The sequence below is a fragment of the Typha angustifolia genome, chromosome 15 (genome assembly GCF_048772165.1).
Source record: "Typha angustifolia cultivar Huaian chromosome 15, ASM4877216v1, whole genome shotgun sequence".
NCBI classification, from domain to species: domain Eukaryota; kingdom Viridiplantae; phylum Streptophyta; class Magnoliopsida; order Poales; family Typhaceae; genus Typha; species Typha angustifolia.
This window is the reverse complement of record NC_133253.1, coordinates 2315177-2338774: the sequence shown is the minus strand read 5'-3', so window position 1 is coordinate 2338774 and position 23598 is coordinate 2315177. Positions and strand designations below refer to the sequence as shown.

The 23598-nt window shown below is 39.3% G+C and overlaps 3 protein-coding genes across 3 annotated transcripts; all 3 read left to right on the top strand.

Moving 5' to 3' along the window:
- Positions 1–6742, top strand: LOC140778510 (polygalacturonase QRT2-like). The gene is made up of 10 exons (XM_073123256.1): positions 1–185; positions 4509–4653; positions 4759–4890; positions 4971–5144; positions 5243–5263; positions 5351–5558; positions 5658–5739; positions 5881–5989; positions 6323–6439; positions 6524–6742. The coding sequence occupies exons 1-10, from the start codon at positions 1–3 to the stop codon at positions 6740–6742; spliced, it is 1392 nt and encodes a 463-aa protein (XP_072979357.1).
- A 3163-nt stretch (positions 6743–9905) lies between these two features.
- On the top strand, positions 9906–13658 carry LOC140778973 (uncharacterized). The gene is made up of 5 exons (XM_073123892.1): positions 9906–10151; positions 10226–10474; positions 10558–10776; positions 12143–12370; positions 13082–13658. Exons 1-5 carry the CDS (start codon positions 9984–9986, stop codon positions 13394–13396), a joined length of 1179 nt encoding a protein of 392 aa, XP_072979993.1. The 5' UTR covers positions 9906–9983; the 3' UTR covers positions 13397–13658.
- Positions 13659–16185: 2527 nt separating this feature from the next.
- LOC140777235 (protein OBERON 3) lies at positions 16186–22811 on the top strand. Its single transcript, XM_073121196.1, has 2 exons — positions 16186–19146; positions 22026–22811. The coding sequence occupies exons 1-2, from the start codon at positions 16338–16340 to the stop codon at positions 22595–22597; spliced, it is 3381 nt and encodes a 1126-aa protein (XP_072977297.1). The 5' UTR covers positions 16186–16337; the 3' UTR covers positions 22598–22811.
- Positions 22812–23598: the final 787 nt, after the last annotated feature.

The following is a 23598-nucleotide window of genomic DNA, read 5'->3' as shown; positions in this document are numbered from 1 at the left end:
ATGAACACCCTACGGACGGCCCAGATTAATCGTAGCCACCACGCGGCGGCACCACCGGGGTTTTACCAGTCGCAAGGGCTGCGGCTGATCCTCTCCACTCCCTGCCGCATCAAATGCTACAGTCAGTCGACGTGGGAGGAGTTGGGCCCGACTCCAGTTGAACAAGTTGGTTGGAGGGTAATTAGGTTCTTTGCTTGTCTGGCTCACGTATGTTGACGCGACATCCCATAGGGAGCTCTACGAAGCCCACCGAGTTTTGACCCAACTAGACTCGTTTAATTATTTTTTACACAAATAGACCGCAACTTAAATTTATTACGAAATAAAATTTAATTTAATAAAAAAGCTGACTAATTAGTGTATCGTCTTAACTGACTAAAGACTAAGTTATATATATATATATATATATATATATTAATATTAATCGGTTTAGTACTTTTATTAGGGCTAAAATTGATAATAAATTTAAAAAATAGTCTATTTCGGTTAAAACATTAAGAATAAAACTAATTTGGTTAAAGACTTGAAAACTATGTGGCAAAAAAAACACACACTATATTTTATATTTATTATTATTGATAACTTTAATATAATTTTATATTTTATACAATATATTTTAAGGTTAAATAGAAAGTAAAAAAAGGCAAATAAATTTGAACATCAAATTAGGGATAATTAGATATTTTAACCTATTGTAATAGGACGAAAATTAAATTAGAATATTTTTAGGCATTAAAAGCAAAACATAACCAGTAATTACGGAAATTTATACGGTAAAATGTGAACTGCTAATGATAATAAAGTAAAGTTTAAGGGTTTTTTTTTGTGCTAATTTTCAAAGTTATTTTGATATAAAGTGAATAGATAGATCGGATAATAAGTCTTCTTCAGCATGATTAGCCTATGTAGTTTCATGGCCAGTGGCATCCTTTCGTTGTACCATTTATATAGCCTTCATTTAGCGTTGTTGATATGCCTCCATTATTTAATCATAAGAAACCACCATACTCTAGTAAATTAATTCTTTTTCTCAAATGATACTCTTCCATAATATCTTTAAAAAGGGTAGGTAAATTTTATTTAAGCCAACACACTATTAATCAGTTAAATTTATCGAGTCAACAATTAAATAATTAATTCACAGTAAATTTAATATTAATTAATCTTGAAGCTCCATCTTTTCCAGAGAAGTTGCATATAAAATTGAACGAAAAGGCTTTGGAAATTTTATCAAAATTACCGTACATTTTGTCCATATTATTATTTGCCCCCTATTTTTATATTTCAATTTTAATCTTTATATCGATAGTTTTTTTTTAACAATCAGTCCATGTAAATGAATTTTAGGTTAGGTAAAATGAGAAATTATAGAATATCTTCTATTTCGTTGCTAGGATAGAGTTAATTTATAATATTGCTGATATATTAATATAAGAGTCAAGTGATAATAAAAATAAAAAATAAGGTGTTTTTAATTAATACCTTTACAATAATATTCCCATTATTTTAAGCATCAGTGACCTTCCAGTTAATTGCTTGTTAGGTAATAATTATACATAATTTAAATCTTGGATCAGAGAAAAGTGCTGTGAATTAGTCAAAGTCAAATGCATATATGTACGTCTTAGTTAGGCAATTACTTCACCGACTGGTTCAATGTAAGTAGACGCTTTGCTTGACCGAAGGAGAAAGCCAAAGGCAGCCAGCCAGCCACAGGATCTATTCTCTCGATTCGCTATTCGCTGGTGGGACCCCAACAGCGACCCGTACTGGCCACCTACATCCATCAATCGCAGCCGTCCATCGTACGGGTTAAGATCGAGAACACGCTCGAGCGGATCCGGTGTTCTTCGCCTTTCGCGCCTTAAACGTCGTGCCCCGCCCGCGCACGTGGGGCCACGCTGCCTCGTACTCCGCGCTCGATAGTCATTAGTTCTTTTTCTTTCACTTTCTTTACGTAGTCAATGGATTAGCCGTTTAGTTTTATGAACGTTTTTGTTTTAAATCCTCAGTAGGAGCTAGTCGGCTGGCTCTGTTAGTTGGAGGATTGCTGCCATGATGAATTCATGAACAAAGTTACGAAACGAGAGCTTTCTTTCTGTTGGGAAAGCAACGCTTGCAGAGTGGTCCCAATTGGCAATCTCAAGCGTCTCTTCTCTCTTTAACTTACGTAGTTATGTGCCATTGAAGAAAGTATTGAGTTATAAACTGCTCTTTATTAGAGGAAATTTATTATAATTAAGATAAGAATAAAGGGAAACTAGGTTTTAAAGCTAAATTAACTTAATAAATTTTTGAGGCATTAATAGTTAAAATATAGGAGTGTAAATATCTTAAGTGTACAATATAAATGATAATAAAGATAAGCTCTCGCTTAACTTGGAGTAATAACAGAGAAGGAAGACTAGGGTTTGGGCAAAATTGGATCGGGCTTTAGTTATTGAATCTTGGCTTTATTCATTTTTGCATAGCGCAATTAGACTTGTTTGAAGAGCTGGCTCAGATCATACTCATCTATTTCTTTCTCTTTCTTTTGATTATGTTAGAATTAATAGACATTTTCGATTTGAATCTTTATGGTATGAATTTGAACCTTGCTAAAATTAGTTGCTGGGAATTGGGTGTTTAAGCGGACTAAACAGTAAACACTAACCCCATGCTTTCTATTTCTGCTAGCCTTAATAAGATAAGGTACTAAATTCTGCATTGAAACAAGTATAGCATAGCTTTGATAGAATTGAGAATGTTGTTTCCATAGTTTGTGATGATATTTTTGGGTTGGAGACAGGGTGAAATGGCCTATTGATAGTAGGAAATTAAAAAGATCCTTTGGTTACCATATTAAATTCTATCGTTATTATTGGAATATTGTGAAGCATGCGCTACATGAGGTTTTCCTCCATTTTCAACGCTTGGTTGCTTGGCTTGGAAACGGGGAAAACCTGTGTTGCTTGATTCATAAAACTATTCCAAATTATGTGTGTTAATAGTTCTAGCTCTATATCCTATATAAGTTATTTGTTAAAATTATGGTTAATTATATGAAATCTATTCTCTATTATTTGGTGAACCCTAAGCACAAAGGGAAGATTATGCACTGTTCACAAAGGCAAAAGGGATATGGTTGTCAAAATTGAAATAAAAAAACCAATGATAGATTCAGTTGGAATATTGCCCTTATGGTTATGAAAAGATATCCTTTTAAATTCTTGGATTGTTTTAGTTAAAGCTTGCATTAAATCCTCTTCCTATCCTTTTCTTAATTAATGGTTATGTTTCTCCTCGGCTTAAAGGATCTTGTGGGATTAGACAAGTAGATCTATATATATATATATATATATATATATATATAATTTTATGTTCAAGTACTTACTAATTTTCTTAGTGGAGCTATGTTTGATGGAGTGATTAATGATTTTCAAGTCTCCAAATATTCTTAAAAATCTATCATTTAATGTTTTATGCCCCTCAGGGTGATCATCACCACCTGCACCTCACATCTGGGCATAGTGAAATATGTACCTTGCTCGTCGTCCAAGTCAACCACTTAATTTCTTATACTTCATAGCACATAATAGAACATAAATAGTTTTTAGATGCTTGTGCTGGTAACCGAGTCATTCCAAGCTCACCAAAAATCTATGAAGGGCTCAACTACGAAGTAAATATTATAATTATTTTTAAAATAAATTAGACTTCTTATGGGCACCAATTTATGGGCCATACAATTAATTCCATCACTGCACCATATATAATACAGTGTGTGCATATGTGTATGGCCCAACTATGTCTTTTTGGTCCTAAGGAGGCCCATAGCCCTTGGGCAGCACCCTGGCATTCTGTGGCTTTGTCATTGGTTTGGTCTTACTTTCTATGCATGCAATTTACACACATAACCTTATGGAAAATGATCTCATCTTTCAATTTATATGTAAAATAGCGAATAAATGGTCATTTCTAGATGTAAATGACAGCATAAGGCAAGTCTGTGTGATTGCAAAATTACTGCATATGTGTTTGTATGTAGGTGTGCACGATTCTTATAAGAAGATCATACATAATAATTTCTAGTCAGATACTATAATAATACTTGATCGTTATATCCCAGAGGGAGGATATTTATGCCCATAAATTGGTGCAGTGATGGAATTAATAAGGAAACGGCGATGGCATACAATATTGCTTCCGTTTTAAGCATTAATTACATACACATATGCACACTTTATTATATGAAAAGAACCCTGCCAAAATTAAAAATAAAAAAAAGGAAAAACAATCACTGCCAAAACTCCATTGGTTAGGTAAAACCTACACTTCCATTTCTTGGTTGTATATAATAATTTTATCATCACCTCATTCGGACATCATTCTTGTAAGCTTCTCCTAGACAATTGCACTAAAATTCTCTTGTATCATTGTATGTTTGTTACAGAGGCTATAGATATGTTTATGGGGCTCCAAAAGCTTGTTTTGCTATCCATTCTCTTGTTATTATTTCATAACCTCAGTTGCTGCTATAGCAGTTCAGAAAATGTTCAAGTTTCTTCCTATGACACCACATATAGTCCAGAGTCTAGCCCAGCACCGTCGCCAATGAGAGTTTTCACCGTCGACGATTACGGTGCTAGAGCTGATGGCAGTGACGATCGCAAGGTGCATTATTAATCTCAAAGACATTTAGGTAGTTTATGTTCCTATAATTCTTTGTCGTCATGGATTGGAAGCTCTTAACTAGTACCTTTTATTTTTTGGAGTTAGGCGTTTGTGAAGGTTTGGGAGGAGGCTTGTTCATCTTTTGATTCGGCTGTAATTTTAGTGCCTGAGATGAAAACCTACCTATTGAAGCCAGTAACCTTCTCTGGCCCTTGCAGAGCTCATATCACATTGATGGTAATGCATAAACTTTGTTCTCATTAGACTATGTCATTCCATTCAAATCAAGCATGGATGAACTTGTCGTTATATTTTAGATCAAGGGGACACTTGAAGCTTCTTCTGAACCTTCAGTTTGGTCAGATGAGAAAGATAAAGAGCCCTGGATCAAGTTCAAAAAAATAAGAAACCTACTGGTGCAAGGTGGTGGAACACTTAATGGAAATGGCCATATCTGGTGGCAAAATTCATGCAAGACTAACAAGTCAATGGTATTTTTCCTTCCTGCTAATTTCACATCACAACTCACAAGCTTGCATTAGATAGTGTATCGGCGACTAATTCTGTTCTAAAATCTTTCTTTTTTCAGCCTTGCTTCAATGCACCGACGGTATGTAATCGACCATATCAATATAGCATTGTAGGATAATTTTAGTCGTATCGAGCTAAAAATATTGAGTGGTTGATTAATTTGCAGGCCCTTTACTTCTCTGAGTGCAAAGATTTGACGGTGGAAGACTTGAAGATAAGAGATAGCCAACAGATTCATCTAGTATTCGGAGGCTGTTCGAATGTTGAAGCTTCCAGGCTCAAAATCACTGCTCCTGAATGGAGTCCAAATACTGATGGGATTCATGTGACAAGCACTAAGAACATGCTGATAAGCTACTGTTCCATTGGAACTGGTAAAATATTAGATCAACTAAATCAAACCAATTTCATTTCTTACAGTGATCTAAATCTAGACCCTTCTACTATTACGTTTGCCTCCTAAATTAGTGTAGGTGATGATTGCATCTCGATAGTTAATGGTTCTAGAAATATTAAAGCTACAAATATACTCTGCGGTCCCGGTCATGGAATCAGGTCTGTCATTCTAACTCCAACCTAACTTGTGATCTCATAAATTTCATATCAGAAATTAATCAATTATCTGTATCATCTGTTACAAGGATAAACCTTTTTGATAACTTTCTGGTTCCTTCTTTTGTTTGATATGGTGAACAGTATTGGAAGTTTAGGAGCTAATCGCTCGATAGCTCATGTCTCCAATGTGATAGTGGAGAAAGCCATTTTGAAGAATACTACGAATGGAGTACGGATCAAAACATGGCAGGTAATGTTTATAGACGTTTACTAAATAACTAATAAACTAAATTCTCACTCTTTTGCCAATTTATCAATTAAAAATATTATTCCCTGTAACATAGATTACTCAGGTGCATTTGAAACTAATTCTTATAATCACAGAAGCACTAAGCAATTCAAGTTCCGAAGAACAGAGAGTTTACTTGTTTTGAACCCTAAGCACTAATTAATTCCATACATTATCTAGTAACAGTCAAAGCAGAGAGCTAGCGTTCGTTTTTGATGCTCAAAGTAGTTATCAACTAAGAAAATATTACTTATTTACGCTTCGTATTCTCATGTTTCTTTATTCTACTGATAGGGAGGACATGGCTACGTGAGGAATATTATTTTCCAAGATGTTTCTGTGCACAATGTTTCCAATCCTATAATCATCAACCAGAGCTATTGTGACTCGATGACACCATGCCACACGCAGGTAAAAAGAGAAACATTATTTCCTTAATGAAAATATTACCTCTGGTTTGTTTTAACTGCAATCTAACAGTGTTGACAAATGTAGAAGTCCGCCGTGGCGATAAGCAATGTGCTTTACAAGAATATTAAGGGAATCAGTGCTTCAGAAACTGCCGTGAGATTAAATTGCAGCAGAACTGTTGGTTGCAAAGATGTGGAGCTGCAGAACATCGATTTATTCTGGGAAGATGGAGATCATACATATGCCTCCTGTAATAATGTCCAATGGACAGGAGTTGGAAGAATTTCCCCTCGTTGTACTTGAAAAACTTGTATTAGGGAATAATAACATTTCTTTTTACGTCTTTTTAGACTTTTTATGCAATGTGTGAAGTAGTTCAGTTTAAATTTGTCAGGCATGCAGTTATATTTCCTTTGTGCAACTTGTCATTGTTTACAATACAAAACACTCTCAGGAGTTCTACGGCAGCATTCATGCTGGCCATCTGTAGATGATCTGACTCAAGCTTGGCAATCAATCCATACATGCCTTAGAAAAGTCAAAATCCAATACTAATCATGAGAAGAAAAGGAGAAAATAAAACAAGGGCAGCTTAATTAATTTCCTCATGCTCACAAGATGAGAGAGTGATTACTGGGTGTGGCTTGACCAGTCAAAGCACCTGCAAGAACTTGAATAGTTGAATTGACAAGCTTAGTCCATGTACTGTCCAAATGTAGGCCCATCCACCTCCTTTTGCATTGAAAACCTCCCAGGAAAGGAAAGAGACAGCACACTCCCCTACCTAGATGTTGCAAAGAGAGAGAAAAATTTAAACCATCAACGGTCGCCTAAGAAGATTTCCTGCCCACATAAAAGTTAAAAAAGAAAAAGAAAATCTCAGTGGTGTCTACAAGCTGACGGCATTTATTAGGAAGTGAGAAGTGAAACACTACCTTGTATTGGATTGCTAGTGGTATTGGGCGTACTGCGCATCATGTTGATGTGGGAGATGGTGAGGATGGAGCAAGAGCAGCCGTTCCCGGTGCAGCAGGCCGCACCGCCTGTTGTACCGGGAGCGCACTCTACTCGAAGATCGGTGGAGACGCTGGTGGTGATATTGGCGGTGATCACGATCATCGTAGTGCTTGCGGGGATTTTTGCAAGGGTTTGCGGCGGGCGCCATTTGGCGGCGGGCGGGGATCATGACATTGAAGGGTGGGTGGAGAGTAAGTGCAGGAGTTGCCTCGACGGCGGCATTCCGCCGCCGCCACAGCAGGAGGGAGCAAAGCCAGGTGATGGAAAGAAGTGATCACGGTGGTTGGGGGAGAATGAAGGTGGAAACGGATGGTACTAGATTTGTGACCTCGGAGGTGTGCTTTTTTTCTTTTTTCTTTTTCTTTTCTTTCTTTCTTTCTTTAACTTGGTATGGAATACTAATTCTATATCATTCATCTTCAAGAATCTTCGCATGTTGTACATCATATTAACTCTGTATGGTTTCTTATGGACTTTATCCATGATGGTAGTGGCAATGTTATAGATTCTGTCTGAAATGTTAAATGGGTTCAAAAACTCATGGAGTACTGTACCTTTACTACCAGCCTTATTACGGAATGGCAGGAGATGAGCCCAAGAGTAGTACTATCAATTTTAAACAAGCGGCTTGGGCTCGGCTCGGCTCGGCTGAAGCTTGAGTTTGACTCGGCTCGGCTAGAAATGAGTCAAGTCTAAAGCCGGCTTGCTCAGACTCGGCTCGATAGGTTCGGTATTAAAAGGGCTGAGAATTGAGAAAATTCTAATCCCCAAATCTAACACCCACATCTCCTCCTCCTCTTTCGGTAGTCACCACTTGTACTTATCTCCTTGATTTGCCACGGTGCCACCTCATCCTCGTTCCCAATCCGTCACCTTGTCTCCTTCGCCTTTCATGACGCCCACTAGCCAACTCTACGTCTGCAACCATCGCACCCTCTTCGACCCGATCTACATCTCTGTAGTCTCCTACCCCAACAACGACGAGCTGAATTGGAGGAGGTCTGCAACCTCCTTCGATTCATCTCGTTATTCGCGAAGCTAAGGGGGGCGATCATGTTGGTGGCATTGGAGACAAGCGTCGGGATGTTCTACGGCACGACGGCAAGCGGGCTCAAGAGAGAAGTATCTGATGCTCGCTGATAGTGATGATTTGTGGAAGGAATGACTAAGGGATAGGGATGCTGCCTCGTCCTCCTTCGCCAAGTTGCCATCGCAGTGCCGCCACGGTGGTGGTCGAAACATTTGGAGAAGGGGAGGAGGATAAAGGGAAGGGGTTTGGGTTCTTCTTCTTCTTCTTCTTTTTCTTGTGGCTTGGTTTGTGATCGATCTGGCTTGGTTCAGCTCAATTCGGCTTAGCTTGAATGAGACTTGATAATAGACTCCTTTCAGACTTAAGCTCAGCTCGGGCTCGTCTCAAGTTGAGCTAAGCCGAGCCGAGCCTAAAACCAATTCTAAGACTTGTTCGTGCCGAGCCTGAGTCAGATTTGGCTCATTTACACCCCTACCCAAGAGAGATGGTATCATGTGTAGTACACATAGATTGGCTCATCTATCCATCAACCACTCAAGCTTGGGTTTCTTTATTAATCTTGAATTAAGCTTGGGCGGTGTGAGGTGTCAGATTGGGGAAGTCTATTAGCTCTGCCGACCCAAAACCCGAGCCGATGGGCCCGTCGAATGATTCAAGCCCGCAAGCGCTCAAATCCTCTTCATGGGCCGAAAGAAAAAATACCTCTAAATAACAATGGCTCCACACCTACGGCTACCTACGTGTAATCCTATTTAATATGAGGAATAATTTACTACCGTGTCAGTGGATTTACCACGAAAGCCAGGGAGCAGCATGGTATTTACTTCTCGCTTGCTTAAGTTTACTATATAGTAAATGGACCATCATCAGGAGCACGGTACATATAACTGGGCCAATGTTTTGGTGTTTTCCTGCCCCAGCCTCTCATTAAGTAATCAGAGAAAGTATCATTTGGGCTCCTCGTGACGAACGCGAGCATCTCGTGCAGGCCGAGATGACACGGAGGCGTGTCGAACCCAACAAAGAGATGGTACACTTAACAAAACACCCACATTAACTCCCCCTCCGTTTGCTTTCTTTTGAATTTAAATATATGTGTTATTAATTAACTAACAAGCAGCCTTCCAACGGGCTCCGACACGAATCACGAGGCCCGCTCCTTCTACAATCCGCCACGTGCCTAGCCTCCATTGGCACCTCCCGCTCGTCAGACCAGGGAGCAGGAGAAAGCCCCACTTGCATGGAATTACCGGAGGCAACGACTAAAGGCCCCGAAATCCATTTCAAAATTACGTGAATGGCATTGAAGTGTACCAATGATTGGGATTTAATCACTCGTGTCGATGGGTAGTTCAGTCAATTTGACGTAATAGAGGCGGAGAAGATCCCTTTCAAATCGTTGGCTTTCCCCAGAAAACGAGAAGGGGGCACCGTCTCCTTTCTAAACCTCTCCCTTTCGTCTTCCCGAAACCCACTTCCGGGGAAAGCTACTTCCCAATGGCGACGAGGAGAGGCAAATGGCATCCGCCGCCGGCGCCGACCCCGAGGATAATCCACCTCCCTCGCCGTACCCGGCTTTCCCGGCCGGCGCCGGCGAGGCCCTGCCGGAATCTCGGCGCCCTCATCGACCAGGAGCGGCAGGAGCGGGCGGAATCCCTCGCCTCGGTACTCATCGCCTACCTCCTTTTTGATCTTGATCGATTCGATCACTTTATATATTGTGGGGTTTCTACATCCAGGGGAGGAAGAAGATCGACGGGAGAAGTGATGACGTGGAGGTGGCATTAGATGAGATAGAGAAGGTTCGAAAAGTAAGCGGCAGCTCCGCGAGGCTACGGAGGAGCTATGGCAGGAACTTCGACCGCCAGGTGTCCGCGCTCCGCCGAGGGCTCGAGAAGCTGGCGGTTGATGAGGCGTGCGTCAAAGAGATACACGAGATCTCGTCAGCGCCGCCGGATAAGAAGCAAACAGAGGAAGAGCTATCCGATGTAAGATCCTATTACTCAGTTTATTTATTCTGATCTTTGCTTTTAATTTGGGGTCTAATTGGTGAGGCGATGCCAATTGGAAGGTGGAAATGTTGAAGAGAAAGATGGAGGGGTTGTCGAAGGGGATGATAGAGATGATGGAGGAGTACGGCAACTTGCTGTCGGCCACTAACTCCGACACCAACTCTAGTAGAACGGAAGGTTGCGGCAAGAAGAGCAGCAGCAAAAGGAGCAATGGGCACATGACAGTGAGAAAGAAAGTACACGGCCACTACGAGCAAAGACTGGAGGAGCAAAAGCAGGTAGAATTCGAAATAGTTCCCCCTTTTCCCTTCCCCTTCTTCATTTCCTCATTGACGTGTGTATGCATAGTTAGTCAACCGGTGGGGATGTTAATATAATTATATAATACCTTTTAGTGTTTAAAAGGCAAGCTTGCATATATCCCTATAGGGTGTTATCTGCAAACTTACATTCTTAGACTAATTATAGATTGGACAAGAGAAGAGGATTAGTACTCATCGATATATAGATAACTGAATTAATCCTTCTTAAAAAATGACCCACAATGTTCATGTGTAGAATCAAACCTATGACTATCGAACCTCATTGGTTGAGCTTCTACCTTGTATTGTAAATTTAGGTTCGTATGTACTTAAGCTTGCAGTAGGTAATGCTCTAAACATCATTAGAGCTTGAAGCTTCTATTTTAAGGAAAGAAAATCGGTGCGGGGTCCATTTCCGATTTCTGGAAAAGGTAGTAAATTAACATTTAATACTGCCACTTCTAAACGAGGAGGCACATAGCCCAGCCTGGGATGAGCATATGCCCAGAACAACTTGAAGAATCCAGGCCCAAGGGCCAGCCCATGTGCTTCACTGCTTTGAAACAGTGCTGCTGGGGACCAGAACTGTGGATTGCATCTAATGTATTCCATATTTATGTGTAAATTTCTGACCTTGGTTGGTGTAAAGGTTGTTCATATTAAAAACGTTTAAAAACTCTGACCTTTGCTTGGTCATGTTGGCAAGCATTCACTAATATTAGGTTTAATAACAAATCCTGAAAGTTGAACAAGCATATCATGATGCTCATTTGATCTTGCACTTATGTTATTAACAGATTGAGTTTAGTGGTAGCGAGATTTTTGAGGAATTGCCTGTAGATTGTGAAAGCATGATCATATGCTGCTTTGATTGAAAATGATTATTTATTTGGATAATGGTTGCATTATTTGATCCTAGAGTTAGGAGCATTTTGCCCATTCTTCAGATGCACAAAGTTATATAGGGTTGCGATTCTTCAAGTTGTATACTTCATCTGCAATCTCTCTGTTAATCTTGAATGAAAAAAGAAGCTCTACAGAGCAAATCACTTTTGTCATCATTAACATTAATGGGAAAGATAGGCTGGGTGCCTCTTGGAACAAAATGCAAATCTGTTATCATCTTGACTATGCTGAAGTGTACAATCTGTATGCATTGAGGCGCCTAGAATAAAGAAGTCAATAGAGCAGGAACGCAGTGAAGTTTTTTGTGTCAAAACTATGACAACTGTACTGAATCGAGTAATAACCTGCTATTATTTATAGAAGTCATTTCAATTATCAGTAAGTAACTTTTCAGAAGAGCTTGAGCAGAAGCCTTTCTAATAGCGTGACTTAACAGGCATTGGTGGAGGAGTGGGCAGTTGCAAGTGTGGGAAGTTGCTGTGATTACAGAAAGGTCGTCGGGAGGATAATGGAGCAAGTGAGGGCTGAGACCGAGCAGTGGACACAGATGCAAGCTATGTTGGAACAAGTTAGGTTGGAAATGCAAGATCTCCAGTCTTCCAGAGACCTGTGGAAGCGCCGTGCTATTGCTGCTGATGTCAACATTCGCTCCCTCCATGCTCAAGTAAGTTCTGACGGACCTATATTTGGTGGCCATCATAGACATCTATTAGTTTTGCATCTCCAAGTGCTACCATATGACCTACCGGTTACCATAATACATGTGATTTTATTCTAACATTGCCCGTTATGGCTCCCAACCAAAGTAATAGACATATGGTCTGAATCCTTCTTTACTGAATCTGAAGATGATGCTTAAGAAGGCTTTAGGCATACGCTTACTGTCTTTATGCATCGATCAATCTATGTTACTTCACAAATGTTCTATACAATGTTGAGTTACATAGAGCAATTAATTATTTCTCATTGCACGCGTGCAGCAAGAACTGATCCAAGAGAGGTTTATCAAGTGAAAATTGGGTTATATGTTGATATAGAAAGCATAGATAGTGTCCTAGCATGTTAAAACTTTCAGTTGAGGGGGATAAGGAAGTATTAATTTTCATCTACTATAGGTTTCAAATGTTCTACGAAAGATCTTCCCTTACTCCATCCTTGCCTTTATTTCAAATTATTAAAATATGGATGAGTAGCATCTATGTAAAGTTGCAATAAATTCCTTTACAGAGGTGTTGAGATCGGCATGTAAAGAGATCAGATCAGGGTATATTTCTCATTTAGCTTCTGCTTGTACTACTCATCGTGTTATTAGATAATGATGTCGTCTTGTACGATTATCCAAGAGGTTTGTTAAAATCTGGCAACGGTGTTGCAGGTGCAGGAGTGGCAACACAGAGCTCAAGTCTCAGAAAGCAACGCAGATAAGCTGCAAAAGCAGGTCTCTCAACTCCAAAACAAGTTGCGATTGTTGAAGGTTGAGCATTTGAATCACGCTTCCTCTCGTGATCATTCAGAATCAAACAGAAGTGGTTTCGTAACATCCAAAATCCATCAGCAGGAATCGCTGGTCCCCAGCAAGGAGAAAGAAAAGCACATTCTGGTTTGTCGAGTGAAGAATTCACCAAGCAACTTCTTGAGACGCTCACCGTTGCAGGACATTGGCAACTTATTGTTGCTGCCTCAGCACTAAAGGAGAAGTTGTTATCCTACAATGCACTTCTAAGAGAAGCAAAAGAATGTGTCGAGCTGCTACAATTCCTAATCTATATTACATTAATGGCCGAAGTAGGTAGGAGCGCCTTCTAATATTCTCATGAGTATATGTTAAATAAGGCAGGTTATGAGAGGAAGGTGAGAGAGTTCGAAATTTTTGAGTGTTTGTAACTTAATAGTTTTGCCCAGGTGGATGCTTATGTTTTTGCCTAACAGCCTAAGCAAGCAGAAAATTAAGCGGCATTCTCGATGAACCTTTAATCCTTTGGTGCACTTATCAGAGAATGAGATCGTAAACAATTAAATGAAGAATTAATAAGCTTTGGGCTTGAGAAAAGAATCACAAGAAATGAGCAACACCCTGATAATTGGAAGTTTAAAACTAATCTAGATAATGCTTCTTTAAAATTAAAACCGAATGCCATAAGAATTATTTTTACTTAGAGAAAAGTTTTTATTATACAAGAGTATTAAGATTAAATTAAGTAATATAATAATCAGTAGTTATAAAATACTTGTAGATCATTTGTTGATACTATAATTACTTTCAATATAACCACGTTGTCTAGTATTGCATATAAACTAATGCTATAAACTTGAAATTCAACTTTCACTTGCTGATATCTTCGGCGAACATCCCTCGTGTTTGAACACTTGGCATTTTTTTGCCAATTGATGGAGTTGCATATTCCAACAAACTTCGAACGGTCAAAGTCATTCAAGCGCATTGTTCATCGATCGACACTGTTCATCCCTCGAATATTTTGTCATAGCTCATACATACATAGTTAACTAATAAATATACGTTATGAATTACTTTATTTTTGCCGGTTATAAAACTTATAAATAATTATCTCCCCTTAAGTTTCTTGGAAGAAAATGATGAAGACCAGAAGGAACGCATTTATTAATTCTACTCACTTGTTCCAAGATAGTCTTATATACAGTAACAATGGTTGGCCTTCTCTATCTCTCATTTCATTATTAAAACTAAAATAGAGACAAAAGTAACATCCTATACATTCACAAGTATTAATCAAATTCAAGCAAGTTAGCTAGGTGTGGTTGATCATGGACATCCAGGCACAGTAGGCGCAAACAATCTTCTGGGAGATGTAAACATAGACAGCAAAGGAAAGGCTCATCAAAACCAAGTCCTTCCAGTCTCCCTTCCGCTTGGGGCTGAGGCTATCCTTCAGCCCCTTCCCTGCCTCTCTGTATAGCTTCATCAGAGTTGTATTCCACCATCCTTTCTCTTCCTTACTCTTCCCTTTCTTCTCCATATTAGTCGGGAGTTGGCTATGGCAAGAGATGGAGAAGCATCTGGATCTGGCCATGGCCATGTTGGGTTGCATTGGATGGTTATATGCGGCATGAAGAGGGTGGAAAGATGAGAAGGCAGCAGCCATGAGAGATGGCTCGAGATCCTGCGGAGAAGAGATGGTATGTGGGGATTGGTGAGTTCCCTAAGGATGAGAGGATAAGCAAACCACAGCCATCCAAAAGGAACGTGAGCAATTATCCAATTGAATTGAGAAGAAAGAGACAGGTGCATGGTTAGAGTAGTTTCCTGTAGAAACTGTTTCTGTAGCCATAATCCTCACTTGGTTAACATCAAATTTAGAGGGAAATAATGGAATAATCTATGCAACTCATATAATACTCAACTTGTGAAAGAGAAGAGATAGAATACTTTATACTCTCCCTTGTAGCTGCAATGGTCAAACTAGTATTGCATTTTCTATTTCTTGGTGGCCAAAGTCGTATAATTCCAATTCGAATTTGTGTGAAGCAAAGTAGATAAGCATCCCGTGGACATTATGAAATAAATTTTTCATGGTATCAAGTCGCCCAATTGAATGATAACCATTTTATTTAATCCCATGTCAAGTCAAGTCACCCACCACCTAATTATCAACCCGAGTGGAACACGGGTGTCTGGATTAGGAGCTCTCGTCAGCTCCCACTAATAAATATTTGAGAGTTGCACAAAAAAAAAGAGAGTACATCTTATACCCTATATTAACTTAATTATTAATTTATTCTTAATATTTATCTCATCAATTTAGTTTATATTAAACTAAACAATATTTATTATAATTTAATAAACATAAAACATACTTCTACCATCTGTTTTTTAATTATATCACATCAAATATAATTATTATATTTAATACATTATTTTATTAAAAAAATAATAAAAAAGGAATATTTATTTTGGAATTGACTTTATTTCCGGAGGAAACGAGACATAATAAAAGAAAAGGGAAACGGTTGACAGGGGTGGAGGAAACGCGTCCAACAGTCAAATTTCGATAGTACCTATGCGTCATACCAATGCCATGCAGCGACCACAGTCAAGGGGAGTTGGTCCATCTACTTAGGGTGGGAAGAAGAAAAGCCAATGGATAAACGACGCGTAGAAGAAGAAAGGATTCTTTACTTGCTATGACACGTGTCAGAAGACTAGATCGTCATCTCCCATTTTCTACACCAACCCCACATGGAACGCACCGGTGACAGCGTGCGGCGTTTCCCGCTACCAAAAACGTCGGGCAAGGGTGGGCGTGAAACGGGTACAGGCCCCCCTCGATCGGCAGCCGCACATGCGCGGATCCGACGGGCGAGATCACTTGGGCCAGGCCGTACGAGGCCCAGTTTGCTGGTTAAGTAATTACACATCGCTTTAATGACTACCGTTGACTGAGACAGGAAGAAGGAAAGAAATAATTAAAAAGAAAAGAAAAGGAAAAGAAAGAAGCCCTCTTCTGCACGCCTTCTAATAGGTTGGTGTCTCTCTCTTCTATCTTCTTTCTCGTCTCTTCCTCCCACCATACGAAATCTTGCTTTAACTCCTATGCCAAATCCCTCTTCTTGTTGCTGGATTTAGGTGCTTCGTGATCCATTCCTTCATCTCGATGAAGCGTTCGAGGCCGTACGGCGAAGATCTCGAGGAGCCGGAGCGGTCGTCGTCTTCGTCGCACCGGAGGTTCTATTCGAAGTCGTCGTCGTACGATCGGGCTCTTGATGATGACCGGGAGACGGTGAGGCCGTTGAGGAAGCGATTCGACCACGACGGAGATGGATTTGACCGGCGGAAGGGGTTTTGTCGGTACAGGGACGCCTCGTCGCCGAGGGGGGTCTACGGGAGCGACCGGATGCACCGTTCGGAGAGCTTTTCTGGGTTTCGGAGGGAGTTCCCCAAGGGTTTTCGGTCGGAGCGCGATAGGTCGAGGCGGGAAGGCAGCAGCGGGTCGTCGTGGCGGAGATCGAGCAAGGATGTGGTGGTGAGTGAGGACTCGGGCTCAGTGAGCAGAGGAGGGGGGATGAGGAGTAGGGATTCGCTCAGCGGTGACGGGAATCGGAGATCGGAGGCGGCCGCGAAGGTGGACAAACCGAGGAAAGAGAGCGGCAGTAGTAGCGAGATGGAGGAGGGGGAGCTCGAGCCAGATCCGGTAGCTGAGAAGGAAACTAATCATGAAGATAGAGATGCTGAATGTAGCAGCCGAGCTGAAACGAATCTGGAAAGGAAAGAAGTCGTGCAATCTGAAAAGAAATCCGAGAATGATGATGTGGGTGTTCCAATTCGGGAGGAGGAAGTCAAAATTGAGGATGTTGTGGTAGATGGCGTAAGTGGAGTTCAGAAATTAGACGAAAAAACTGGCAGCGAGGGAGAAGGTGAAGGTGAAGGTGAAGATAAGGGTATTGATGTTGATTGTTTGGCAAAGGATGAATTTCCGGAAAAGAAGCAAGACGTGCCTCAGGAGGGGAAGTTATGTCTGTCTCCTCAAGTCCAGGAAGCGAAAGACAGTGGTGAAGAATGTGCGGCTGAGAATGAAGAAAAAGAGATTCCACATCCTATTTCTGATTCCAACGAAAATGACTTGCAGAAGAATCAGGGAGAAGGCAAATATGGAATTGCAGAAAGTGAATCTGGAAGGGAAGAAGAGACAGGTGTAGGGCTTGAGGTTGAGAAGAACGAAGGAAAAGGAATTGATCTAGAGGCTGAGCCAGAGGATGCGATTGATTTGTTTGACTCAAGTAAGGAATTTGTTGCAGAGAGTATATGTGAGGATGTGAATCTCAAGCTTGGGGCAGAGAAGCTGAAAGACAAGGACAAGGGTAAGAGTCTGGCTTTGGCGCTCTCGAGAGAAGACGATTCTGTGGAAGATGAGGATGCCATGGAAGGTACCAGTGGAAGGGGGTTTGAGTTGGTATTCCGAACTGACATCTGCCAAGCTGAGAAAGCACACTGCGGTGGGAACCTTGTTGGCAAGAAGGAAGATGACGGTCTCAAGATGGAGAGACTTGATCTTTCTCTTAGTTTACCAGGTAGTTTGCAGGATCATGCATCCCAAAGTCAAAAATCTGGTTCTCCCACACATTCGAGGAGCATCCAGTCTATTCCATCTTCCTTCCGAACATATTCAGATGGGTTCACAACATCCATATCATTCACTAGTTCTCAACCATTTGTTCACAATCCTAGTTGCTCTCTTACTCAGAACTCGTTAGACAACAATGAGAAGTCTGTCGGTAGCCGTCCAATATTTCAGCAGATGGATCACGTTCCTAATGGTACCATGTGGCATGCTCAGACCTCAAACGAAGTTAAACGGAAGGGTGGAACTGCCCCACTCCTTCAGAGAGTTCTGCAAAATGGTAGTGGGTCACCTAATGCAGCACTTCATGCTTTGAATGGCCATCATGAAGGGAAGCTTAATGGCCTCCCAGGGCTGTCTACTCTTCCAAGTCAGTTATCCCCAAGAAAGAGTCATGGTTCTCACCATTCTAGATTACATAGTAAGGATAAGAGGCAGCTCACAAGAGAGAAAAGCAGCAGCAGTCTTTTCATGAGTGAGCAGCGGGAAGGAGAACAGCTTGTACATAATGGTTCTGGTGTCATTGAAAGGATTGTCTACAAAATTGTTTCAGAACCTTTACATTTAATGGGTAGGATGCTTCAAGAAATGACAGAGCAATCTGTAGCATATCTGAAGGAAACCCTTTGTGAAATGATCACCAGTGCAGATAAAATTAGACATATAACTGCACTGCAGGAGGTACTTCAAAGGAGGTCTGATCTGACTGCTGAAACAATGACCAAGTGTCCTCGGATTCTGCTAGAGATACTGGTGGCTATAAAAACCAGCCTTCCAGATTTCATCCGAAAATCTAATAGCATTTCAGTCCCTGATTTGGTTGACATCTTTCTGAACTTGAAGTGCCGAAATCTGGCTTGTCGGAGTATGCTGCCTGTGGAGGATTGTGAATGCAAAGTTTGCACGAAGAAAAGTGGTTTCTGCAGTGCATGCATGTGTCTTGTCTGCTCCAAATTTGACATGGCATTTAATACTTGTTGTTGGGTTGGTTGTGATGTGTGCCTTCATTGGTGCCACACAGACTGTGGTTTGCGCACTTCTCTGATTAGGAATGGTGGTAGTGGTTCTGTAGCAAATGGGGCTAACGAAATGCAGTTTCACTGTGCTGCTTGTGGTCATCCCTCAGAGATGTTTGGTTTTGTGAAGGATGTCTTTAGAACATGTGCAAAAGATTGGAAAGCAGAAACTCTTTTGAAGGAGCTTCAATATGTAAGAAGAATTTTTTCCTCCAGTAATGACGCGAGGGGCAAAAGATTGCGAGACATAGCTGATCAGATGTTGGTGAAATTGGAAGATAAAGCCAATCATTCTGAAGTTGTCAAGTTTGTAATGACATTTCTATCTGGTAAGCTACTTAGTATGCACTACATGAAGTGTAGGATTTATCATTTACCATTCTTCGACACGAAAAGGCAATTCAATGCTAAATGTTCATATTCTAGACAATTGAAAACATCAAATTTTTGACTTTTGTCACTACATCAATAACATTTGTCATTCTTGTTGACAAAGCTATGGTTTTGTGGCAGTATACTGATATGCATGTCTGACATCTGTTTTGATTACAAGCTCAATGTTGGTGGATATTAATTTTAGCGCAGTTTTCTAGATGTCTAACAGTAGAATGAGAGTAGACCATAGAAAGTTCATTGCTATGGGTCATGTCCATTCTAAAAGTTGACCCATTCAGTTTGCAGATCTTGTAGGTTAACCATAAGAAATATCATGTCTCAGTGCTCTAAGAAAACACAACAATAAGGTTTCTACATTAACTTTAATCTGCTGTGTGTCCTACAAATGTTCGTGTTCAATGAAACATCAAGATTGGACATGTATAAAGATTGCTGTCCCTCTTCCTCTTACATCTTGTACTTAACATGCCTATCCAGCATTATTTTCTTTTGTTTTTACTAGTTACCCTACACCAAATAAAACTCTTAATGTATGTGTTGACCTTTGGATGGAAGTGTGCATGCAACTCAAGTAAATCCCGCTGAATCTTACATGTGGAAATTGGATGTGAACATTGAACTGAAAGCCTGTCCAAAATGTTCCTAGAACTAAAGTTGCTCAATTTCATTTGCAAATGTGATATATGCCAACTTCCATGGCAAACATATTAGGAAATACTAAAGGTGTTTTATGCAGAAATTTAAGGAAAAGATGAATTAGGTTGGTGTAAGCTTCTTTTCATATGATGTAACATGGACTAAGATAGGAACACGTGCTAAACTTGACATGCGACATGCATACTACTTGAGCAATGTAAATTCAAAGTATTAAGTTCCTTCTAGATCTTTCTTTGGCTAATGACTGACTAGGCTTTCTCTGAACGTTTTTTAAGGACTAATTAGTTGACCTAATGCCAGATGTATCTTTGAGTTTCTTTTTCCTACAAATGAGATTGGCCTAGAGAAGAAACATGTACCTCATGCAAAAAGAAAGAAAATGTTATATTATTTGGACTTCTTCACATACTCTGCTCAACTTCTGTCCATGAATTGGCCTGTTTTATAGCTCTCTTGAAGAGCTATATAGTTGATAAGATGAGACAGTAAATGCACTTATGCACTTAAGAACCAGGTTGAGATCAATTTAGTATCAAACTTTTAATAATCATTCAATTTTGACTTGAGAAGTTGTTATTTTATCTTACTTTTATCTTTCCTTTCATGTTTGTCATCTATTTCTTTCTTTCAAGCTGAAGAAATTGAGAACCTTAAAGATATCAATTTTGCCACACATTAGAAAATTCTTTTTTGTTTTCATATTTTACTTCCAACAGTTTCCAATAATTCGGTTCATACAGTAGTAAGTTATTAAAATCGAATTAACTATTTAATCCAAGCATGTTTTAATCCCGGGAGTTCAGAGAATAAAAAGAAAAAAGAAGAAAGCAACAAAACATCAGCATGTGCCTAAATTCTTTTAATTTAGTTTATGAGTAATGCACTCTCAACTTTCCAATAATTTTGGACTATATTCTCTTAAACATTTTATTTTAGAACCTTAGATATTGATATTCTTTTCTAGAGTTTTAACTGGGAGCTTATTCCTGTTCTAGTTTGGCCAATTAAAAGGGAATTATCAAGAAGAAATTGATTGTCAAGAAGAAATTAATTATCAAGAAGAAATAAACAATCTGATATCTGCCAACAATGAGTTTCTATGATGCAAAACCATATATATTTTTCAGTTCCACTACAATAATTTGCCAGCATATATAGCCTTTTATGTTTGCTGTCTATTGGCTGCACCTTTGGAGCTTTGATATTATTGTTTCTTCGTCAATTAGAACCTTGTGCTATACTGAAATAATTTTAATGCATAGCTATGAATATCCATCTCTCATAGTTTTCCTGATTACTTTATTGCATTTTATTATTTTTTAAAATTAGTTCTCTAAGTTTATAGTTTAGTGTGGACAATTAGAAAGATGCAGAGGGCTGCCATCTGTCAGAATACTTCACTCCTAATGTTATTGTGAAGCTATGGGTCTGTCAGAGTTTAACGGTGCAACAATGCACTGTTTTCTCCATCTTCTTTGACATGCCTACCTAGTAAGTCTGTTCTTTATTAGGATTGTGAAAAAAAATGTCTTACTCAAAGGTTCTAGATTGTTCTCATTGTTGTTTACTAGCACTATCAGGAGATGTAACTTGGATTTCAGATTTGGAAAAATGTATTGCACAATAGTGAGTATATAAAGATGTATCACATACACCCATTATATATATATGCACATATAGTATATATACAAATATGTATAAGCTTTTATATTGTAGACAAAACAATGAGAGACAAATTGAGCAAGGGCACAATGTATATAAGTTTGTTACTTGAGAAATTAACTCTATTTTAAAGTTCAAAGTCACAGTTTCAAATGGCAACTTTTCTTGTCCAATTGTCATAGCCTCGAAGATTTTTCTGCCATATAAACTCTATGAACGAAGTGCCAGATAAAAGAAAGACCATAACAACGTAATTTAGCACAGTAACCGAACTAGTTCTCCTTGATATCTGTCATCTCAGCCTTCATTTTTTATCATTTAAAATATAGTTTAAAATTTGTGATCCTTATGATATGAAGAACCTTTCTTATGCCAATGAAACTATGTATGCTAAACGTTTTGTATCTTTAGTAATGTGCACTACTACATTGCTGCATTTTGAAATTGGTGTTTTTCCAGCAAGCATTACATTATTTGTCCTTTCATATTTCAGATAGTGAATCAAATCTCAGCGCTAGTCCTTCCTTATTGCACATGAAGGAGCCATCAAAAACTGCTGCTGAAGGAATCAATGGGATACCATGTTCAAGCAAAGAGGAGACATGGCTGCCGTCTGTTCCCTCTGAGAAAGTCTCCAATCTGGAAAATGCAGGAGTCCTTTCAAGCATGGAATGCAAGCTAGTAGTTAGTAAAATTGGTAATCCTGAATTGCAAGCAAATCTTGAAAAGAAGCCAGTTGCTGATGAACTGGATAGTGTAGTAAAATTCAAGCAGGCTGAAGCAAAGATGTACCAAGAACGTGCTGATGATGCAAGAAGAGAAGCTGAAGGTTTAAAGCGTATTGCGCTAGCGAAGAGCATGAGTATTGATGAAGATTATGCTAGTCGAGTTGCTAAGCTTCAATTAGGTGAGGCAGAGGAGAGGCGGAAAAAAAGGCTTGAAGAGCTGCAAGTTGTTGAAAGGGCACACCGCGAGTATTTTAATATGAAAATGAGGATGGAAGCTGATATCAAAGATCTATTATTGAAAATGGAGGCTACAAAACGAAATTTCAGTTCACAATAGGAGTTCGAGTGCCACAAACCTTGCTAAGACTGGATGTTTGTTTCAGATAAGCACATCAATAGGTTAACCAGGAAAATAGTTGCTTTATATGATGTTGTAAGTTTCTAGGCTTTTGTTTGTTCCCATTAGTCCTCTTCTATTATCCTCTTGATGTTGTTGAAGATTGTACGATGTAAAATTAGCCTTTTATAGTTAAATTTTCCTCTTCCATCTTTATTCTAGCTAACTGGATTCTGAGGAAAGAAATCGTTGGCTTTGGCAACAGACTCCATGACCACTTTCGACCTGTATAAATGGAAAGTAATGTAGCCATCCTGTCAGGTGCTCATTGTACTTGGACTATTTAACTTGTTTGTCTTTCTTTTCCTGTCTTTTGTTCATGCGCTCAGTATACCTTTAACTTTGTTGCTCAACAATGAGTTTTCGATCAAAATGGGCCTCCTCCAAGCTTTATTTACTGAAATGGATCACACTCCAGATTTAATACCAAGAAAAGCTTATATTTTTGACATCGGTTCATTATGACAAGGGTGTATGTGTGTACTTATAAGCAACCTATCTAATCAGCGTCTAATTTACATGAAACACTAATCAAATTAATGGTTTATGTGTAGCCATTTCCCTCTAAATTCACTTAGACAAGAGATTATTTATATATAGTCAAATAAACTGCTCATCTGATCAATATCTATTTCACATAAACAATGATGTGATCAATGTCTATTTCACATGCCTAACTAACTCTGCTTTAGTTCTTTTTGTGGTATTAGTTTGCTGCATATAATGATATAACACGCATACAAGATCAGTGATATGATGAGAAGACCACATTGAACTTATTAGTATTTTATTTTTTTTTAAAAATACTAATAAATTTAGCATTTTACTATCAAATTAATGACATATCTGGTTGGCTAAAATAAGACCCTTTTTATATTAAGTCTAGTGGAAGACTAATTTGGTCAAAACAAACTTGGTTGGTTAAATTTAGGGATTTAACA